Genomic DNA, 23,938 nt, shown 5'->3' on the forward strand with positions numbered 1-23,938 from the left:
GTATAATAAACACAGGTTATTGGCTATGGGGGGATAATGTATAATAAACACAGGTTACTGGCTATGGGAGGATAATGTATAATAAACACAGGTTACTGGCTATGGGAGGATAATGTATAATAAACACAGGTTATTGGCTATGGGGGGATAATGTATAATAAACACAGGTTACTGGCTATGGGAGGATAATGTATAATAAACACAGGTTACTGGCTATGGGGAGATAATGTATAATAAGCACAGGTTATGGGAGGATAATGTATAATAAACACAGGTTACTGGGATGGGGGGATAATGTATAATAAACACAGGTTATTGGCTATGGGGGGATAATGTATAATAAACACAGGTTACTGGCTATGGGAGGGATAATGTATAATAAACACAGGTTACTGGCTATGGGAGGATAATGTATAATAAACACAGGTTACTGGCTATGGGAGGATAATGTATAATAAACACAGGTTACTGGCTATGGGAGGATAATGTATAATAAACACAGGTTATTGGCTATGGGGGGATAATGTATAATAAACACAGGTTACTGGCTATGGGAGGATAATGTATAATAAACACAGGTTACTGGCTATGGGGAGATAATGTATAATAAGCACAGGTTATGGGAGGATAATGTATAATAAACACAGGTTACTGGGATGGGGGGGATAATGTATAATAAACACAGGTTATTGGCTATGGGGGATAATGTATAATAAACACAGGTTACTGGCTATGGGAGGATAATGTATAATAAACACAGGTTACTGGCTATGGGGGGATAATGTATAATAAACACAGGTTACTGGCTATGGGGAGGATAATGTATAATAAACACAGGTTACTGGCTATGGGGGGATGATTTATAATAAACACAGGTTACTGGTTGTGGGGGGATACTGTATAATACACACAGGTTACTGGTTGTGGGGGGATAATGTATAATAAACACAGGTTATTGGCTATGGGGGGATAATGTATAATAAACACAGGTTACTGGCTATGGGAGGATAATGTATAATAAACACAGGTTATTGGCTATGGGGGGATAATGTATAATAAACACAGGTTACTGGCTATGGGAGGATAATGTATAATAAACACAGGTTACTGGCTATGGGGAGATAATGTATAATAAGCACAGGTTATGGGAGGATAATGTATAATAAACACAGGTTACTGGGATGGGGGGATAATGTATAATAAACACAGGTTATTGGCTATGGGGGGATAATGTATAATAAACACAGGTTACTGGCTATGGGAGGATAATGTATAATAAACACAGGTTACTGGCTATGGGGGGATAATGTATAATAAACACAGGTTACTGGCTATGGGGAGGATAATGTATAATAAACACAGGTTACTGGCTATGGGGGGATGATTTATAATAAACACAGGTTACTGGTTGTGGGGGGATACTGTATAATACACACAGGTTACTGGTTGTGGGGAGATACTGTATAATAAGCACAGGTTACTGGCTATGGGGTGGATAATGTATAATAAACACAGGTTACTGGCTATGGAGGATAATGTATAATAAACACAAACACAAAAAAATAAAAAATAATATTAATACAAAAAAAAAGAAAGAATGCAGCTTCAGAATTAATCTAAATTGTATGCTGTCTAGGAGGTGGGAGAGTCTGGGAGGGAGGGTCTGCTGCTGACTGGCTGGAATGTGTCTGCTGACTGTGAGGTACAGGGTCAAAGTTGACTCAATGATGACGAATAGGGGGCGGACCGAACATGTTGCCATCCGTGGCGAACGCAAACAAGCTATGTTCGCCAGGAACTATTCGCCTGAGAACCGTTTGGGAGATCACTAATTTATAATTATTATCCTTTATAGTAGTATGGATGCTATGGCGACACTACGGAGAGGAGTTGCCTCCCATTGGATATTCATTCTCCCCCCACCTAGAGTGCAAGTGCTGCTAATTAAACGTGGCAATGTAGACACCAGCCTTCCCACATGGATGGTTCCTACTCTGCCCAATCTAATAGTGTCCAGTGGGGGCCAGGCATAAATGGGTGGCGAGATAGGCAGTGAGTACTTACTGTGCTCTCCCTGCACAGTTCCCTCGAGCTCACTGTAGTGTTCCACCAGGCATCAGCATCACTAGAGGTCACACATTGTACACTGTGATCCCACTATCCCCATTGTTCACCAGTGAGAAGATCCACTCAAGCCCTCCGAGAGCAATGTAGGGAGGCTTGGTTGACTTGTTAATAAATAATCAAATGTGTGTGTCTTTGTCTCGGAGTATGTGTGTATGTCTGGGATTGTGTGTATGCCTGGGATTGTGTGTATGTCTATGATTATTTGTGTGTGTAGGTCTGTGATTGTGTATGTCTAGATCTGCGGTTATGTGTGTATATGATTGTCTGTGTGTGCATGACAATGTGTTTAGTAGTTTGTTTCCTTATTTGGTGGCTTTAAATATGGCAATACCACATAAAGATACCAAAAAGGGGGATATCTACTAAACTTGATGATCAAAATTAAAAAAGGGGCTTTTCTCAAATTTGATTTTTCAGCTCTTGAAAACTCCCTTAATTGATACCCTTGTGGGATTTCTATATTTAAGGATACCAGTGCACTGTTTAGTAGATAGCGTCCTTAAATATAGCAATCCTGCATAAATATATATATGGGAGGTATCTGCTAAACACTTGAAAGATTAAAGTTTAACTGGTGTCATTAGCCAGCAAATGTAAATTTGGTGCATATTTGTTGAACGATGCCAGCATGCACAGTATGCTGGGGCCAGACAGTCAATGGCCGCAAGTTACCCCACCTTCCAGTGAAGATTATAGTGCCCCCCCTGTTTTGACTGTAATATCCTATATGCCCCCTTATACATTGTCCCTAGAGTCCCCGAAGAGGAGAGCATTGGCAGATTTTGAACTACGAAAGAGTTTTGTGTTGAGGAGATGTAGGATTAGTTTAAAAGGGGCTTGGGGATAACGGGGTACATGCTTTTAAATGCTGTCGACTGTAATTCCTATAATTCTTAGACATTAATGTGTTTTTACACATCACAAGTATACCCGAAGCTGTAGTGATGTCCATTAATAGCACTATACTATGGTACTATTGTACTATGTTCAGTGTGGTAGTATAAAGTATAGCACATGCCTTTTTAAAGTCAATATTTTAACATTGGCAATGTAAAAGTGAAACACAAATCCATACCCTTTATTCCATTAAATATATATTTTTTTATTAATCCAACAAGCCTACAACTGACAGTGGAATAAAATAAATATATATTGGTTGTTTTACAGAAAATGAATAGCAGAAGAGAGAACCAGGACAAACCATGTTTACAGTACACGTTGGACCATTTCAAGTCACCTTCATGTCACCTTCAGCAAACACATAACAAACATTTGTGAGAACTAACTGGTTTGGGAAAGAGATCCCCATCTCTCCCCAGTCACAGCAGAACAGAGCCCTATATAAGGTGGTAGTGAGAGCAAGAGAGGGGGACTCCAGGACATTGGATAGAGGACATCAAAAAGGTGAGCAACAATGTATTTAAAGTCTCAGTCCTTTAACATCTGGTTCTAGGTTTTAAACCCACCTGTAAAATATCTAGCAAGTAATAAACTTGGATTGGGTACATTATGTAATTGATTAGATATTCCACTAGGTTTGGCATATTTAGAAAATTATTCTGGATTTTCAGTATCTTTACATACCCACAGCTGCTGCTTTGGTTTGGATATCTTTATATGTACCCCTGGTTACCGCTTTAGTTTGTGTATTTTTATGTACCCCCATGTTGCTTCTTTAGTTTAGGAATGTTGATGTATACCAAAACTCTTCTCTAGGCATTATTTGTGGCTCTCCTTTAATTTAATTCACAACATGGATTAGAATGAACTAAACATATACTGTAACCTACATTAGCTGCTGGAGTTGCGTGATCTGTGGCTACATTTGGGCAATCCGTACCAACATTCCACAGGATCTACTTTTAGCACTTTGTCCCAGATATGTTACTGATTTTTCTTTATAAATAGAGGTCTACTTGAAAGTTTTATTTATGAAATAGAGAATTATGTAGAATTGGAAAAAAGGATAATGAGTTTGGCTATGCTACCATGAAATCTGCTACTTATTTATTTTTAACCAAATTGTCTATTTTGGCCCAAATTTTAAATGGTTTTCAGTTCAATGTAATTCACTGCTTAGTAAATAAACCCCATGCATTTTTTTATTTTTATTTTTTTGCAGTAGCAGTTCCTCATGTGACTGCTTAGACTAGTTTCTTATGGGTTAAAAGTTCCAGCTCCAAGTGGTTGAAACTCATGTAATCATTGACACAATACTGATTAAACTGGAAATGTTAAAGTCTGGGGAGTTTTTGTTTGTTTGTTTGTTTGTTTTCTAAGCGCTAAACATGGCTATCAGGCAGCTGAAGAACAAAATAGGTTGAGTTCGAATTTCCCAAACATTAAATTATTAGCTTGTAATTTTAAAAATATATATATAACAATTTGTATTTTTATTTTTATTAAAGCCTGTATTTTTTTCATAACTTTTGCATATGCCCAACATTTCAAACATTTCAAATGGAAAAAGAGGAATGCTTTAATTTTAGGGTGTGAGTGAGGGTGTGACCAGGGGTGGGGCTGTTCTTGCAAATTTTAGGTGGCTCAATAATAATTTATGCAATGGAAAGGTAATTTAGAAGAAGAACAATGTATCTTATTTACACAGACTGATTTCTAAGTATATTAACCCCTTAAGGACAGATGACGGATATATTCCGTCATGATTCCCTTTTATTCCAGAAGTTGTGTCATTAAGGGGTTAATTGTAGATTAAAGACACATTAATGCGAGTGTTATTGCTGTGGAGCAGTTACCTCTAGCATGTAAGCTCATTGAGCAGGGCCCTCAACTCCTCTGCGTCCATTGTCTGGTTACAATTACGTGTCTGTTAGTCCACCCATTGTACAGCGCTACGGAATTTGCTGGCGCTATATAAATAATAAAATAACAATAATACGCTTAGACAAATCAACATGGACAACATTCGGATAAAAAATATGGACAGATGGATTTGAATCCCAAATAGGCAATGTTCCTGCTAAATAGATTTTGCCATTCAGATTAAAATTTGGTACAGTTTAGAATTTAGTGAGTAATCCATTCACTAAACTGTAGTTTGTCTGAATTTCAAAATGAATTCAAAGTAAATTTCAAATTATAGGCCAAAATGGGCAAATTTAAACATAGCTCACTTGGATTCATTCATTTGAAAGTCACCTTTAAATCACTTTGAATTCCTGACAGTTCACACTCGGGTAAATATATTGGTTGTTTTGTGTAAATGAAAAAATCAACAGAGAGAAAAGTATTCACTTGTTTGCTTTTTTACACAGTTGTTTTTCTCAAGGAGCCCTGTTTATACCAATAACGGCAAACAAGCCGAGCAGGATTTGGCATTTACCGTAAACATTGTAGGAATCTGGAAGGCCTGACTAATGGGTGGAGATTACCTATATTTATATTTTGTACTGATTACATTTCCTGTCCATACACTAAAAACTGAATGTGATTGATGCAAATTAACCTGTTTTACAGCAAATTGAATGTCAGAATATGATATATATATTCATAGTAAGGGCTATTTGCAACATCTAAATCAGAATAAAAAATGTGTTACGTATGTATATGTTGAAATAATTTGAATCAATGCTACATATAAAATAGTTTTAATCTGTGTTTTGGTTACTGCTATCTTAATCTGTATTTTGCAAGTGGGTTCGAACATCACTACAGGGCACTGTCTAGTCTAGTGAATAGCCTGCTTTTTTAATTGACAAAGCACACTCTTAACATCATAATCATTGCACCACATTGTAGTTGTTATGGTGTAAAAGTTGTCCTCTTTCTTGGCGTCAAACCATTTTGGAAAAAAACAGGTCTATCTCAGAAAGGAAGTATGTATATATACATATATGCAATGATGGGGTGAGAGCTCTAGGAGTGAGTTGCCCCTCCACAGCCATATACTCACATACTCTAACACTGATTTCCTAAGGTAAAGGGGGGCAACAGTGTACTCTGACCCTCGTGGCCACAAGATTTCCTGTGGACTGGACTGTTGAGTTCTACCCCACAGCAACTTGATTGTAGGTATCCCCCAGCCCTAAGTCTCCCACAACCAAATGTTCTCTATAATCTTTAATAATAATAATAATAATAATAATAATAATATAATGAAAACATTTAAAATGGCTATGTGCTGTGTAATTATGCTAAATCCTTTAGAATTCATAACCCACAGTTTGAGCATTGCTGTGGGCATAGGTTCTTAAACCGTCACTCCTCTCTCAATAATTTAATAAACCATTAGATAATCACTCCTTTGTGCTAACCTTCATGTTGTGCTTTTTTGCTTTAAATAACAAATATTTTGCAAGTAACAAAAGAGGTGAAACTTTAAATTTCGCCACAATTAAATATGTTCGGTAGCAAAAAGAGCAACATTTATAGTGAATTCGGACAGGGTTCCAAGATGGAGGCCCCTAGTTGTAGGATAAAGAGGCGTAGAACTCCATTTAACTTTATTTATTTTTTTTACACATCACAAAGACACTTAATAAATACAGGGAGTAAGTAAACATAATTTTAACATTTCTGGGAAGCGACTGTTACCCTTTAATGCAGCTGGTGCATGTTTTAGGTGGGTGCATGTTTTAGGGTGTGTGGTTTATAAATGTAACTTTATATCAGTGAATGTTAGAGGGTTTTTTTTATTTATTTTTATTTAAAGAAGTGTATGGGTTATCAAGTTTTGCACAGCCAAAAGTATATGCCAAGCTGCTATAATTCAAATGAACATGTAATCTTTGAGGCTGGCAAAGCATCATGGGAGCTGTAGTTCAATATCCTCTAGAGACTGTTTGATCACCTTTGATTTAGGAGTACATATCTTTTTGCTTAAACATCCTTTTATTCAGGAATATAATTGTGTACACAGGCAGAGAATATAAACAGACACTAAAATTTTGCTAGAGCCTGTCTGGAATCAGAAATGGTTAATATGATAAATGAACAAATGTTTAGCACAAAACTCAGAAAAGCCAAGCACATACACAACCTGCGTGTACTGAACTGGACTGGATTCCTGCAGGATCCACATTAGCCCGGCGTGGACTTGGCAAGTGTAAGGGTAACACAATGCAAGGAGATTCGTGTTTTGTTACGTGAGGGAACCATTATCACAAAAATAACCCACTTTTACAGTGTAAAGGAGAGAAGAACCCCAAAATGAGCTCTGTTAAATTGAGAGAAAATATTTCTAAAAACTGAGATTCTACATTATCATATATGAGTAGGGATACCATATCCACCATGTCTTCGAGGACACACATCATTTATGTAAAATAATGGGAAACATACAGAAAGTGTTGCCTTGCAGTATGTAGAAGTCATATGCTGCAGGTAGTAAATCAATCTGGAATCCTGCAGCATATTTATTATCCATAATAAAGGGCAAAATTGTCATGTGCCGCCAATCAACATGATGAGATTTTGTGTCCAGGGAAATGGTGGATATGGCAGCCCTATGTAGGATGGAATCTGCATACCAATATAGAGCTCCTGCAATACCATTCTGTGAATCCTATAACTAAGATGTCTGTGGGAGAGGATAGGCACCCCAGAACAAAGAGCTTTTATATTAAAGCGCATGAAGGGATGAAAACATGGGGTAATCAGATTTAAACTACATTTCATTTTTTGCAGGGCAAACATGGATTTTTCAAAGCTACCCAAGCTCATTGATGAAGAGAGGGAGAGTATGCTGGGATATGTCCACGGCGTATCGGGTCCAGGTATACATACAAGGATCTCAGAAGATCAATTCCTGAAGGAATGCTTGGGCAGCTGAAATTTCCCCCAAAAATTGATGGGGGTACCATCTGTTCAATTATTGCAGTTACCACTTCCTTGCATCTGGAGACTGAATGATCTGCTTCATATTAGTAGGAGTTGCACTCCCAAGCAGAACCTGGTGCCATTTTAATGACAACAGCTTAATTTTGTTGCCACCTGGTATTGTCACTTCAAAAACATTGTGTTGTGTGTGCAGCAGTCATAAAGTGCTCCCTTTAAGCCCTTCACTCGTACACGCTACATTACCCTACTTGATCACTAAACATTTACCGCTACACAACATAAAACATTAACCTACAGTACCCTCACTCTAACCCTAACCCCGATTTTTTTCGGAACTGCCATCAATGGGATCTGAACACATGTATATACAACTCCCCCTATGGTCTCATGGTTTTATTATGAAGTCTTCAGAACCCCTCCATGACTGTAATTTCTCATAATCTCAAATACATAATTCTTTTTATAGGAGTATGCAGATTTATACATAGTCCTACAAAGGGAACTGACTGAATGTTTGTGTATATAATATAAAAGTTTATTAACCTTCCACATTGATCCGGTAGATGACAAATAATGCATTTTTTGCAATGTTGCGAGATTATACACTAGCGTGTATGTTAATGATAATGCAAGGTAAACTATGTGTGTGGTTACATTGCAGTGGTTATAGCATCACAGATGGCAGGAGCAGCGATGTACGAGCTGGTGCGTGTTGGTCACTCGGAGCTTGTAGGAGAGATTATTCGGCTAGAAGGAGATTTGGCAACTGTCCAAGTCTATGAAGAAACATGTATCCTTTCCAAACTTGTGGGTTCACATCAGTCTGGCCAAATAGCTCATAGGTTCCGTAAGCATTTTAACTTCAGGAGAAAATCTTAATGAACAGTACTCAGGCTAACAATGATTCATGATAAATACACTACGTCTAGACAAGAATCTATAGGGTCAGAAATACACGTTTCTTAAGAACTTTAGCTCGCTGGCCACCCCTTGCTCTCCTTAAATAGGATAAAAACTCACCTTTATTTCAGCACCGTGCAACTCAGCTGGCACTGGTCCTGCTCCTGATCCGCCTCCTTGGCTGTCATCATCAGAATTGACTATCTAAGTCAATTCAATGCTATCCCACAGGAAAAGCATTGGATTGGCTGATATCATCAATTCTGATGATCGCAGCCAAGGAGACAGGGCTGGGAGGGAGGTGGCAGAACCAAAAGCCATACTGGCCAATCAACATCTCTTCATAGGAACGTTCAGTGCCTCCATGCACAGCATTGAGACACTGAACGTCAGTGCTGCATGTTGTGCAGTACTGACCCTGAAAGCACCTCTAGAGGCCATCTGAGTGACTGACCCTGGAAATGTCCCTAGGCAGCAACGTAAACCCTGTCTTTTCTCTGAAAAGGCATTTTTTACAGCAAAACAACGCAGGGAGAGGCTATAGACACCAGGGCATTAAACTGTAGTTGTTCTGGTGATTATAGTGTCCCTTTAAGTAATATTAGACCACTTAGATAATTAAAGACAAGCCCTATTTAGTAATTCTCAAACTACAGACTGGAATGCTTATTTCCTTTAAAAATGGTCTTCATATAGAAGCATGTGTATTTATATCCAAAGATAAAATGTGTTTTCATGATACAATACTTTTTGACTACTATAAATAGCACAGAATAGTACCCTCTAAGGATCATAATATTTTTCTTCACAGTGTGTATTCAATGTTCTTTATCTGCATTTATTATTATTTAAGCTGCATTCTCACATGTTAAAACTTTCAGTAGACAGTACTAGTGATATGGTGAAATGTGACTTCTCTAGCAAACTTTTATTCAAAAGTATAAACTTTTGGGAATTCCACTAAATTAAAATTGCAATTTAAAATTCTATTTAATTTTTTGCCTAAAATTTGACGTTCATTTAAGTGAATAACCCTACCTGATGACAAAGAGCTTGAGTAGTAAATTCCATGTGTTTTATGTAGGTTTTAAAGGCATTTTTTCCCAGTATAAGGGGGACATTTTAAATGTACATTTCCTGAGTTTGGCCCTTTCAGCTGGAGTATCTGTGGGTGATCCAGTTTTGAGAACAGGAAAACCCCTCTCTGTGGAACTTGGACCGGGAATCATGGGAAACATCTTTGATGGAATCCAGCGACCTCTTAAAGACATTGCAGACCTCACAAAGAGCATTTATATTCCTCGTGGTATCAATATAAATGCTTTGTCACGGGATATCAAATGGGAATTTGTTCCAGATAAAAATATCCGGGTAAGATTACAGTGAGAGCATGCATGTCACCTGCAGAAATTACTTCATAATACATAGCATTGATCCCATGTAATGGTACACCCATAAAAATGTAATATGTATTTTCAGACTCTCCATTTTAATGTAGAAAATTTAACTTTTGTAGTTCCAAGCTTGAAGCAGTTGTATTATTAAAACATAGAATAAGGCCAAAAAAAAACTTGTAAATGGTCACAAGGTTATCACAACAAATCGTGTTATTCTTAGCCTCTATCCCATAATTAATATAGTCATATATCAGCTTCCCTCTCAATCATCATGAGAGATGGAAACATGATTACTGCCACGAACAGATGTCATGGGAAAAACATTTTTTGTGGTTATAGACAGTTAGAACTTGTTGACTTCAATGTAAAGGACTTCAATGTAAAGGACATAACATTTGTTATTGATCTTGTTTTGATACAGCGTGCGATCCCATCCAAGTCCAGGATGGTGCAACTACTCCATTGCCCTCCATGGGTTTAGGGAGTTGTAGCTTGAAGTTGGTTCAACCCCCAAACAGCTAACAGGATGTTAATTAATTTACATACACCTGATAAATGTATTTCTTGCAGGCTGGGAGTCATGTGACTGGAGGGGACATTTATGGATTTGTGCAGGAGAATTCGCTCATCAAACACAAAATTATGCTTCCTCCTCGCAGTTGTGGGACAGTCACCTATATTGCACCTCCAGGAAACTATGACATTTCGGTAGGTATCCTAAACATCTTTAATTGCAAACTCTCAATCCTGTAAGACTTACAGCTTAATGTAATTGTTTTGGTGAGTATAGTACGTGCTTGTAGGCATTTTCATGTGAACACTGCCTTTCCAGAGAAAAGGTAGTGCTTACATTACTGCCTAGTAACACCTGTAGTGGCAGTCACACAACTCAACTCAGCCACTAGAAGTGCTTCCTGGGGCAGTGCTACGAGGAGAGGCTGATTGGCCAGTGTGGCATTTAGCCACGGGTGCTCATTTGCCTCCCAATGCTTTCCTATGGGAAACCTTTGGATTGGCTGATATTGTCAATTCTGATGATCTCAGCCATGGAGGCTAAGTGGTGGCAGAGCCAGCGCCAGTGGAGCCCTGCGGCATTGGGATAAAGGCGAGTTTTTACCCAAGGAGAAGTCAGCCACCTAAAAAGTGTTTTTAATACTATAGGGTCAGGAATACACATTTGTATTACTGATCCTATAGTGTTTCTGTCCATGAATAATTTTCTGTCTCTGCTTACCTGCTTAACCCCTTAAGGACCAAACTTCTGGAATAAAAGGGAATCATGACACATGGCATGTGTCCTTAAGGGGTTAAAGGACCTCTATAGGCACCCAGACCACTTCAGCTCAATGAAGTGGTCTGGGTGCCAGGTCCCCCTAGTTTTAACCCTTCAGGTGAAAACATAGCAGTTTCAGAGAAACTGCTATGTTTACATTGCAGGGTTAATCCAGCCTCTAGTGCAGACATAAGCAACCTTTGGCACTCCAGATGTTTTGGACTACACCTCCCATAATGCTCTTACACCCATAATGCTGGCAAAGCATTATGGAAGGTGTAGTCCAAAACATCTGGAGTGCCAAAGGCTGCCTATGCCTGTTCTAGTGGCTGTCTCCCTCTATTGGCTGCTTCTACGATTCTTAGTGTGAAAATCGCATTGAACTCACGTTGGACGTCCATAGGAAAGCTTTGAGTAATGCTTTCCTATGGGCGGTTTGAATGTGTGCGCGGCTCTGGTCGCGCATGCGCATTTGGCTCCACTATCAGGCTTTTATACATACTTTATTTTTTCCTAATATTGTCTGGCTAGCAGTAGTATCACAAGTCGGGTGTAGGTGGATGCGCACCACACCTGGTGACACAATCACCTTAGCCATAAATGTCTGCCCCACAGACACCTGGATTGCAGAATCACTGCTCTCTCTGCCAAGTTTGCTCTGTGAGTTTCGGCTTGAAGCTGCTGAGACTTACAGAGCAGACCTAACAGGGAAAGCGGCACAGAGCAGTTAATAACAGACAGAAATTTGACAATCCGTGTTGCCGCTGATATCAAAGAGATTTGCAGCATGTCCCTGCTCGTCTATCAACGTGTGAGTAGAGAGTCATGCATATGAGTGGGCCAGGATTTTTTTAATTTTTTTTTTGTCTGTGCATGTCTCTATGGCTGTGCATGTCTTGTTGTATGTGCCTTTCAGTGTCAGTGCATGACTATGTGTGTGCCTGTGTCACTAGTTTATGTGGGTTACACCATGATTTACCGCACAGAGTGACACCAACCCTAGTAAAACCACTAGCAATAAAAAGAAAAAAAAAAGGATGAGGATGACAGGTGATACATTTTGTGAAATTCTACAGTATAAGTGCAGGAATCCCATTCTAAAGCTGAAGAAGGGGATTTTTTATTTTTTTTTAAATCTTTATTTATCGGTTCATGCATATCAAATGTTTCCAGCAACAGGTAGGGTATAAGCGTTTTTAGTTGTACAAATACTTGTTATAATGCATACAAACATATATATTGATAGTCGGTGTCATTATACAAATGTATAGTGCGATAGTAAATGTTAACAATACTGATTTTTTTGCCATACATTGCAGTGTAGATTGGTGGGTAGGTCCACCTTGTCTGTGAGTTTGGTCTCCTTTTAGGGTTGGGGTTTTGACCGTTGCTCGGTGTCGGAGATCAGAAGTCGCACAAATGGAATTTGTGTGCTCGTGGGATTTACATATTGTTATTTATGTACTTTCAGACTAGTCATATATACCCCGTATCAGCATGAACATTTTTGGGAAGTGACCTGTAGGTAGGTCAGTATAGAGAGATAAAGAGATAAGGGTGGAGGGAAGGAGGAGGGGGAAGATGGGGGGTTGGATGGGTTGTGGGCTCCGCAGGTGTGTGGTGGGCGGCACTTGAGGTCGTTGCCAGGAATTTGTGAGTAGTATTTGACACTGCGTCGGTGTGGTCATCAGCGGTTACTATAGTCTTCCCATGGTTCCCATGTTTTGAGGAATAATGAGTAGGTATCTCTGATTTGTGCTGTTAGTTTATCCATGAGGTGGGCCTCCTTTATATTGTGGATGACCCTCTCCATTTGTGGCATGTCAATTTGCAGCCAGGGTAGTGCCATGGCTCTCCTAGCGGTCAGATTTATTTTGTTGAACAATTTTTGCTCTTCATTGGATAGTGCGTCAACAGGACTAGCTATTAAGAATGTCCAGGTCCGGTCTTATTGGTCTGCATAGCACTGCTGTCAATAGTCAGGCTACATCCTCCCAAAAGGTCGCTACTTTAGGGCAGGTCCACCACAAGCTCTCCAGCATGTATCAGTAGGTGTTTTGCACATGCAGTACAAGTTAACCGGGGTGGTGTGCCACCTCATAAGTGTTTTGTAGCATTGTTCTTGGTGTAGCATGCATATGGATACTTTTGCTGCTGCCTCCCATATGTCCTGCCACTCTCCCCCTTCTAATGTGTGTTGTAGGTTTGTTTCCAACTGTGTGACATATGCGGGGGTGTAGGTCTTATCCGATGGTGCGCTTAGTTGTGTATAAAGGAGTGTGATGAGGCCGGTATGTGGTCCATTAGACATGCATAGTGTTTCATAGAAGGTTAGCTTGGCGTTGGCAGCTGTCCGTACTTGTGCACATCCAGCAAAATCCCAGAGTTGGATGTACCTAAAGTGATCTTTAGTGGTTAGTGGGGCTAGTGTATTTAAGTCTTCGAAGGTTCTGAGTGTGCCTGCTTGTTATAGCTGGTGGTATCGTTGCACACCTAGTGTTTTCAATGCCCCTGAAGTCCCTAGCTGTCAGCCTGGGCAGGAATGCGTTGTTGCATAGGTATGATGTGAGTGGTGATACTGGATGTGTTAGAGCGTATTTGTGGGCTATAGAATCCCATATCCTGATCGAGTTCAGGATTGCTGGGCAGGTTGTGTGGGTCGTTGGTCTATCAGGTTTGGGGACCCATATCCAAAATTGCAGGAGGTCCGTGCTCATAAGTAGTGTTTCTAGGTCAACCCACCTGTGGGTATCCGGCGGTGAGTGCCACTCTATTATTTGTGCTAATTGTGCCGATAGGTAGTAGGTGTGAAGGTTGGGAAGTCCCAATCCCTCTCTGCTTTTGGGGGTGTGCAGGGTCTGTCTCGCAATCCTGTGCCTCTTCCCGGCCCAAATAAAGTTGTCTATAGCAGTTTGGGGACCTTTACCGGTAGTGCCTGGAAGAGGAACAGGAGGCGCGGTAGTAAGTTCATTTTTACACTGTGTAGTCTTCATATCCACGATATGGGTTTTTCGTGCCATTTAGCTAGGTCCTTCATCAGGGTTGTCATCAAGCGTTTGTGATTTTCAGCGTATAAGTCATTGGGGTTGGATGTGAGTGTGACGCTCAGGTATTTAATTGGTCTTCGGCTAAGGTTCAGGTTATAGGTTTGGGCCAGTCAGTTGGTGTCCGGGTCAGGTACCCCGATGGGCATGCCCACCAATTTATCAACATTTATCTTGTACCCCAAGACATGTTTATATGCTTCTAATAGGTCGAGGAGGCTTGGTACTGAGTTTTCCGGGTCAGTTAGGGTTAGCAGGATGTCGTCGACGTAGGCCGAGACATTAAATTCCTCCGTCGCTACTCTTATGCCTTTTATCCCTGGGTGTTCCCTTATGAGTTGTAGTAAGGGTTCAAGGGCTAGTATGAATAAAAGGGGGGATAAGGGGCAGCCCTGTCGCATTCCATTTTTGAGGTCAAAGGTGCATGGTGATGTTCCAGGTATCAGTGTCTGCGCTCTGGGATTTGTGTATAGGGCGTGAACTGCATTGACAAATGTGTCCGGTAGGTGCATTTTGCGTAGAGAAAAAGGGGATTTTTATATGTGCTGAATATTACTTTGTTTTCCTCCTAGTTTCCTTAATTGTAGACATGATGCACAAGCTGTAACCAGTGCAATCATATGATCCTATTCTGACTTGTAAAACATTGTAATGCATGTAAAAAACAAGGGATATATTCTTTGAGTGAGATTCACTAAAATTAATAAAACTATATACTATAAGTATACTCTATAAAACTGTGCATAATCAGTGTTCCATGACTGCTGGTAAATTACATATTGCAGAAACTAAAGTTTCAACACAATATTAACATTTTAGGTTCTGATAAACACTAAGGTCCTTTAATCTTCTAAATACAAGGTAAATGGCTGTTTAGTTTCTTGGTCTTGTTCCGTGTATTTCTGCCACTGCTCTTGTATTTGAGGGTGAGGGAAAGGGTATGGTGTTTCCATAGAGCTCTGTAGAGAAAAAAAAATAGGTGCCTGCACTAAGCCTTATTTGCAAAAATAGGTGCCTGCACTAAGCGATATTATCCATAATGCGAAGATCTGGGTGCACCCTAGATGAGGGGAGTCCAGCAGAACATGCCAGCTATTGCTGAACCCATAGTACCTAATAATATTTTGCTATCCTGTCTTTCTCTCCTTATCCTAGGATGTTGTGATGGAATTAGATTTTGAAGGTGTAAAGGAGAAGCTCTCAATGGTTCAGGTTTGGCCTGTTAGACAGATTCGGCCAACAGCCGAGAAACTTCCTGCCAATTTCCCACTTCTCACTGGTCAAAGAGTTCTGGATGCCCTTTTCCCGTAAGAACATTTAAGACTTGTAATAATTATATAACACTACAAATGCTATTGAAAAAAGGGTATATTTTGATTGAACTATAAAAGTATACAGCTTTAGAGAGAAACCAGGACACATACACAAATACATAACCTGGTATTAAATTGAGAGAATGAAAAGTTGCATAAACTTTCTATGAATTTGACAGGTGTGTACAGGGTGGAACCACGGCAATCCCTGGTGCCTTTGGCTGTGGTAAGACGGTGATCTCTCAGGCACTCTCGAAATTCTCCAATAGTGATGTTATAGTGTATGTCGGTTGTGGGGAGCGTGGAAATGAGATGTCTGAAGTCCTAAGAGATTTTCCGGAGGTAAGAAAACATTGTAAAGCAGGGGTAGGCAACCTTTGGCACTCTAGATGTTCTCAAATACATCTCCCCTTTGCCAGTATTATGGGAGATGTCCACAACATCTGGCGTGCCAAAGGTTGCTGATCTCTTTTCTAAGGAAACAAAATCTGGTAGAAATATTATAGCACCATTATAAGAGATATCTATAAATATTTTTTACACATTGTGTACATAATCAGGCCCAATAAAGTATACTCCCTGTATATTCAGAATTTGAAGAAGACAATATCAGATGATGTGCATTCTTTACCAATAAAATAAGCCCCTCTACAAAGTTTTTAGTGACCCTTACAATGAAAGGTTATTAATCTTTTCACAGAATCTTTAATTCTGCTGATGCCAATAGTAAATGATCTGCAATAGTGTGAAAAATGTGAAATATAGTAAAATATGAATAATAAAAACCTGAATAGTAAATGGATTTATATTGTATGACCATCTAGCTTACAATGGAGGTTGATGGAAAAACTGAGTCAATTATGAAAAGAACAACGCTGGTTGCTAATACATCCAACATGCCAGTCGCTGCGAGAGAGGCTTCTATTTACACAGGTGAGTTTTATTGAAATAAAACGATTAAAATTGCCATATTGATTATTGTGCATAGGGCTCAATGGTCCAGAGCCTGATTTTTTTAAAACAAAAATAGAAAATTTAATAAAACTTTTTATACGTATTCCACACATACTTAATTCTTCCATGAATCTACTATGTTTTTATACAGGTTGCTACAGTTTATTAGGGTAAGGTCATTTATAGGGCCTATAGGGATAAATGACCTTACCCTAATAAACTCCTGATTTTGTTCGCTTATGTATTGATTCCATTAATAAGGGGTTAAACCCCACACAGGAGTTTACACCTCTATTTGAAAAAACTTTTGATTATTCAAAACTGAAAGAGGTTGTAAAGAAAAAAAATATCTGCTATAGAAGTCACTTACATTTCTTGACTGCCAAAATGTTTTACTATACTTGCATTCAATACAATAGTATAGCCCTTGGCACTAAAATTAAGATGTCTTTAACCTTTACACCTAATCACATGTCACATTTAACACTTACTATATGTTACATTTAATCCTGATTCCTGAACCCTAACCTTAGGTTACTGAATTCAACATTGGGGATGGGGAATGATCATATCTGTATATTCTATTAACCATGTATCTGGTAGTCATTTGGCTGGTACAAAGTAAAAATTGTGAGCTTAAAACTGGACTTTATTGTGTTATTTGTTTCCATTAGAGCCAGCATTATAGATTTAAAGTAAAGAAGATCTAACTTGTAAGTGTCATTCTTTACCAGAATTTGGTATTTTAAAAATTATTTGTCTTATTAAGGCATCACACTTTCTGAATATTTTCGCGATATGGGTTACAATGTCAGTATGATGGCGGATTCCACTTCTCGTTGGGCGGAAGCTTTAAGAGAAATTTCAGGTCGTCTGGCAGAAATGCCTGCAGGTAAGTGTCAAGAAAAGGTTTCAATATCTCAGTGCAATCATTCCTCATTTTTGTTATCAGGAAATACAAATTTGATTAGTGCTCATTCGAATACGTTTATATGTTTTCTAGTAAAAAAAAAATTGATGCTGCTTATAGATCTAAAATGCACACTGTTCTCTTTCAATTATCTTTTAATGTTCTCAGCTCACCACAAAGGTTAGAAATTGTTTTAGATATAGAAAACTTACCACGTGGGAAAATACTTTGCCAGCTAGCATTATAAATATGTGTACATTTTTAACCATATTGGGAAGTTTTGATGTTGTGATTAAAAATAGAAACAGTGGTCAAAATGGAGTTTCCCTATTCATTCCTTTAGTTTCCAGGATGACTACCTAACTTTTTTAGAAGTTGTCATCACTTTTCTCATCATAACACCTTAGTTCCCTCCATTAAGTCTCCTGAAATGCAAAAAAATTGATTTGTTTAGCAATGCTGCATAAAAATATGAAATTCACTATATTCCAGACAGTGGTTATCCTGCTTACCTTGGAGCTCGGTTGGCCTCCTTCTATGAACGTGCTGGTCGTGTTAGATGTCTTGGGAGTCCACAGAGAGAAGGCAGTGTCAGCATCGTTGGGGCGTAAGTTGCGATATTCTTTAAAATGTATCATGTAGCTTGGAAAAGTGTAAGATATTTTCCTAATTCTAGAGCCTTTCTGCATCAATAGGGTCTCACCGCCTGGAGGAGATTTCTCTGACCCTGTAACCTCAGCCACTCTGGGTATTGTACAGGTGAGATTTTGTCTCATAACACCATCTATATTCCACATTAAATGAGTTAATCCTTATCTTCAAGTTAAAACAAAGAGGAGTATTTTAACCCAAATGCTACTGCCAACTAGTGAAATAAATGTTTTATGTTTTTGGACTTTATGTTAGTAAGAAGATATCCTACAATTACAATTACGTATCCTTACACAAACGATGCAACATTTCTAGAAATATAGATTTGGTTACATGAGATTCTGAAGACTCAGATATTTTCCAAACTGGAAACTAATTTACATTTCCTTTAAATAGGTCTTTTGGGGTTTGGATAAGAAGCTTGCACAGAGGAAACATTTCCCATCCGTAAACTGGCTCATTAGCTACAGCAAGTACATGCGAGCTTTGGATGATTATTATGACCGAAATTTCCAAGAGCTTGTTCCTCTCAGGACAAAAGCCAAAGAGATCCTTCAGGAGGAAGAAGATTTGGCAGAAATTGTCCAGTTGGTTGGAAAGGTGAGTAGATATGAACTGGAGATAATTAAGGAAATATGTGATGGTGAAAACCATATATGTAAGAGTGGAGCTCCAAAATGCTTATCTAGAGAAGTTTTTTTTCCAAACTCAACCTTATATAAGGTTTACAATCTCATAAACATAAAACAGAATAAGTACAGTATAGTGTAGTTTTGTATACAGCCAGGTTTGTCTAATGTATATTTATAGGGGCTCACTATATCCTGTCACTAGATTTAGGTGTTTTTTGACATTTACTGCTCAGTGAGATCTACAATACTTATTTCCTTTATAAATTATGAAGCTCTAGTGTAGCATGGTAAAAATACATAAAAAAAAACACAAACTCATATATGGTATAAAAACTTTGATTCTCCTCCGGTAACTGTGTAAGAAGTAACAAAAAACTAGGATTGAAGCTTGATATTCATTTTCCCCACTATCTTGTTAATTATCCCGTGTAGTGCTAGGTGTGTCAAACTTTGAAAGAAGCAGCAATAGGGCTGTCTGTTACTGATATGATTAATCTGAAAACAGGACAAAAAGGTGCGAAAATAAATTCTTCCCATCTGTTTGTCATCCATGTGACTGATCAGACATTTGTCTGGAAATCCATGTACAGCTTTTAGATTCTAATAGAAGAAATTACTATGTTTAAGATGTTCATTTGAATTTAATCTTGATGTTGCTTATTGTAGTAACCACATCTCCGCCCATAGTCATTCTAAGCTGTCATTCCGATGTCTTGTGGGTGGTAATCCCTTGGACAGTTGACTTTGGTACAGTGCATCTTCTGCTTCCTTGATTTACAGGGTTCACTTGCAGAGGCAGACAAGATTACCTTAGAAGTTGCTAAACTGATTAAAGATGACTTCCTCCAGCAGAACGGATATTCAGCCTATGACCGGTAAGAGCTTAAATCACTGACCTACTTCACACAATCATATTGTCTCAGAGAAATAGCAGTGGCGCTTTAGAAGGTATCTGAAATAGGCAACAATTCTTGAATATAAAGTGAAAGATGCGAACATTCAACACTACTAAATGCAGTGATAATGTTCAATGGGAATCTGGTGATGTCAACAAAGGTTGGCACCAAATGCCAGTAAATACAGCAATTTAATTTAGATCCAGTAGACTCAGAAGTTTTTATATATGAAAATATGAAAACTCTAGGGGCATTACATTTGTCTTGCTGAATATGGCACTGTAAATTCAACAGACATTTCCACGATAACATGAAATGTATTTTCTTCTCAGATTCTGTCCTTTTTATAAAACGGTGGGAATGCTTCAAAATATGATCGCATTCTATGACATGGCACGACACGCAGTGGAAGCCACGGCTCAGTCAGAAAACAAGATTACTTGGGCGTTAATACGCGAAAACATGGGTGACATGCTGTACAAACTGAGTTCAATGAAATTCAAGGTGAGAAACCATCTCTAAACAGGAAGGGAACAAAGTCTCCAACTGCTGTAAAATTACAGTTTCTGTTTCCCTAAATCTTGAAAACAGCCGTACTACTAATCAAACACTGCCCAATTTGCGCTCTTTCACAGAATATTACCTTACTTTTCAGAAACTGTGAGTCCTTGAGTCACGGTAAAAATGATGACGATGTACACAGTGCTGAAAATAGTTAAATTACAAGAAATAAGATACAAAACAAGATAGTCTCCCTGCTCTAATGAGCTTATGCTGTAAAGGAAACAGTGATATATTTATATACATAGGGAGGGCATTTAGTCTTAAAATAGTAATTTATTAAAGAGCTCTGTTTTCAGTATTTTTCACCTAAATAACAAAGTCACAGATTCAGCCGCTGTCCTATGGTTTACATAACCAACAACAATTATGACTATTGGTAGAACCCCTTAGGAAATAAATTAAACATGCAAACATATCCATGTATGGGCTGCACCTTCATAGAGGATATGTTTGTAATAGAAACATGTTGGCTCTAGTACTTTATTGCTTGTGTTGAAGTCTTATAGGCAGCGTGGTATTAAGATTGCAAAATAAACCGCCTACAGAATGAGGTTAAGGCATATCCATTGTGCTCATGACAGTTCTACCATATTGGTTCTGATGGAATAAAACCAACCAAATAGGTTTGTTGTAACAGCTATATTGGTATTTAGTTAACAATGTAATATTTTTCACACACAAACAGGGTAAGTAAAACTGATATTTTCACGTAACTGATTGTTAGAGGTAAACAGTCACTTCCCAAAATCTTAGGTTTTCTTATCTCTTAAAAGTTAACAAATAAGTGCCTGGGGTCTGACAAAATGGAATTTAGCTGTCCCCACTGCTGTATTTAGCTGTATCCTGGAACTGAGCCACTCCATATTGGCTCCTTTTCAATCATTGTTATAAGCTCTGCTTTTAGTTTTTCTCCTTTTACTATGCTTTGTTTACAGAGGAAAAAAATTTTTCTCCTCTTATAGTACAAAGCTAAGCCTGGTCTAGACTGTGATGTAATTTGCTAAATCTTTACTATAAATTAAGAAACAGGCATTCTCAATCGTGTACTTTAAAAAAAATGGTATATTCCTTAAGTACAGCTAAGTATGTTCATACACAGTCAGATTTAAGAAAACTATCCTAAATGCTATTACTTGGACAACAAATTCTATATCTATAATGCATGAAAAATTATTAAATCTCAAAATGGCAAAATACACATTGTTATTATCGGAAAATAAAGACTGCCAGGGTGATCCCTGTTATAGCAGAGGTATGTTAAATGTATTATATCTTCCTCTAGTGGGGTGTTAAAGATAATTACTAGAATGCCAACACAATTTGATTGTGTACTGGTACTCCTCACTTACCGACCGGGTTCCGTTCCTATGACCCGGTCGTAGAATGAATTGGTCGGTAAGTGAGGAGTTAAGGGATTCCCTGCTCTGGGGCGCTTGTATAGGTTCAAGGAAATTTCCCCGAACATAGACAAATGCAGCAGAGCAAGGAATCTCTCTAATTTATGCTCGGGGAAATTTCTCAGAGCATAGATTAGAGGGATTCCCTGCTCTGGTGCGTTCATCTATGTTCGGGGAAATTTCCCCAGAACATAGACAAACGCAGCAGAGCAGGGAATCCCTCTAATTGCCACGACGGCTCGCACTTACCACCCCGCGAGAGAGCTGGTCGTAAGTACGAGCCATCATAAAACAGGTACGTCGCAATATGAGGACCACCTGTATTTGAAATCTAAAATAGTCTTAGTGTATTTTGAATAAAATACAGATTACGGAACAGCTCACACACAAAAATAGTTTTACATTTTACAAGGCTACTTAATATCACTTTTCTCAGCAAACAAATATGGTGATTCAGTTCCACCATATGGTCATATTGTGTTAAGCCTAACACTACGCCACGGTACCCCAATATCGGTGGTTCCTACACCAATTCCAATGTGGGAGACAAATTAAATAGTTTGAGTGCTATTTTGAATAGAACAATTGATATAAGGTATTTTATCTGCATTGAAATGCTTAGTAAAATCTTTTCCAGATCGTGTTATGTATATATCTACACACATCTTTAGGATGAGATGTATGTTGATATATACATAACAAGAGCTGGAACTATGAGATGCTTTTTTTTCTTTGTACGTGGAAGATAATGTGAGCATATGTTAGTGGTAAACATGGATATCAAAAAAAGTATACTGTGTACTGTGAAGAAAATATGATTTAGTGGAGCTTGTAAATTTAGTGCTGAAAGGTAGTATTGTGTCTTTTCTAATAAAGGATCCAATAAAGGATGGAGAAGCAAAGATTAAGGCTGATTATGCCCAGCTGTACGAAGAGATGCAGAATGCTTTCCGCGGATTGGAGGATTGATCAAGATATAGGAGCAACGAACGAATCCACGTGAAACCTCAAGAGATGGACAGGGCGTCTTTAGTTAGAAAGAGGACTATTTATCATGAAGGGAGGCCACTGTTATGTGTAAATAATTAACTTAAGGACTATGGCTGCACATTTCACCTGCAAAATTAGATGATATATATATATACCGTATTTTTCGCTCCATAAGACGCACTTTTTTTCCCCTCAAAAGTGAGGGGAAATGTCTGTGCGTCTTATGGAGCGAATATGAAGCTTTACTTACCTGTCTTGCAGCGTTGGCCGGCAGCACAGGGCGCACCGCGGTAGTGGAACTTGAATTTCATGTTCCGGTTTCCGGCGGGACTGAAAGGAAGTGTGCACAAGCTGAGTGCGCACTTCCTTTCAGTCCCGTCGGAAACCGGAACATGAAATTCAAGTTCCACTACCGCGGTGCGCCCTGTGCTGCCGGCCAACGCTGCAAGACAGGTAAGTAATTATGGGACAAGGGGAGGGGGACAGTATGGGAGAGAAGTCTATGGGGAGGGGGATGAAGTCTATGGGGAGGGGAGTGGGATGAAGTCTATGGGGAGGGGGAGGGGATGAAGTCTATGGGGGGGGGGGGGATGAAGTCTATGGGGAGGGGGGGGATGAAGTCTATGGGGAGGGGGGGATGAAGTCTATGGGGAGGGGGGGAGTGAAGACTATGGGAGGGGGGGACACTATGGGACAGGGGAGAAAAAAATATTCTGTACAAACTGTCCCATAGTAAGAAACACTATGGGACAGTTTGTTCAGAATATTTTTTTTCTGGGTTTCTTCCTCTAAAAACTAGGTGCGTCTTATGGTGAGGTGCGTCTTATGGAGCGAAAAATACGGTATATATAACTTGTACTTGTGAAATTTTAATAAACATACCTGCATATGTTTTCTTTGGTTCCATACACACTAGTGATCCTTACTTTGACTGAGATAAATGCATTGGATGTTTTGTCTAGTGGTGCATCAGAAATATATTTAAGTTCATTATTAGAATAATACAAACATTTTGATTGTGTACTAAGGAACTAAAAATCCTTTCTGTACAAAGTAAATATTCAATACATGTCATCATGGAATTTAACCTA

The 23,938-nt window shown here is 38.8% G+C and overlaps 1 protein-coding gene and 1 long non-coding RNA gene across 2 annotated transcripts in view; both read left to right on the forward strand.

The window, feature by feature from the left end:
* Positions 1–23,938, forward strand: part of LOC134582826 (uncharacterized) — an 859,230-nt gene that overhangs the window by 629,089 nt on the left and 206,203 nt on the right. The gene's annotated exons all lie outside the window — the stretch shown is intronic.
* On the forward strand, positions 3,450–22,991 carry LOC134583202 (V-type proton ATPase catalytic subunit A-like). The gene is made up of 15 exons (XM_063440042.1): positions 3,450–3,531; positions 7,774–7,862; positions 8,588–8,716; positions 9,983–10,197; positions 10,794–10,931; positions 15,696–15,847; positions 16,033–16,195; positions 16,678–16,786; positions 17,577–17,699; positions 18,210–18,324; positions 18,413–18,476; positions 18,765–18,968; positions 19,781–19,875; positions 20,229–20,400; positions 22,734–22,991. Exons 2-15 carry the CDS (start codon positions 7,781–7,783, stop codon positions 22,824–22,826), a joined length of 1,854 nt encoding a protein of 617 aa, XP_063296112.1. The 5' UTR covers positions 3,450–3,531; positions 7,774–7,780; the 3' UTR covers positions 22,827–22,991.

Source organism: Pelobates fuscus, chromosome 13 (assembly GCF_036172605.1).
Source record: "Pelobates fuscus isolate aPelFus1 chromosome 13, aPelFus1.pri, whole genome shotgun sequence".
NCBI lineage: Eukaryota > Metazoa > Chordata > Amphibia > Anura > Pelobatidae > Pelobates > Pelobates fuscus.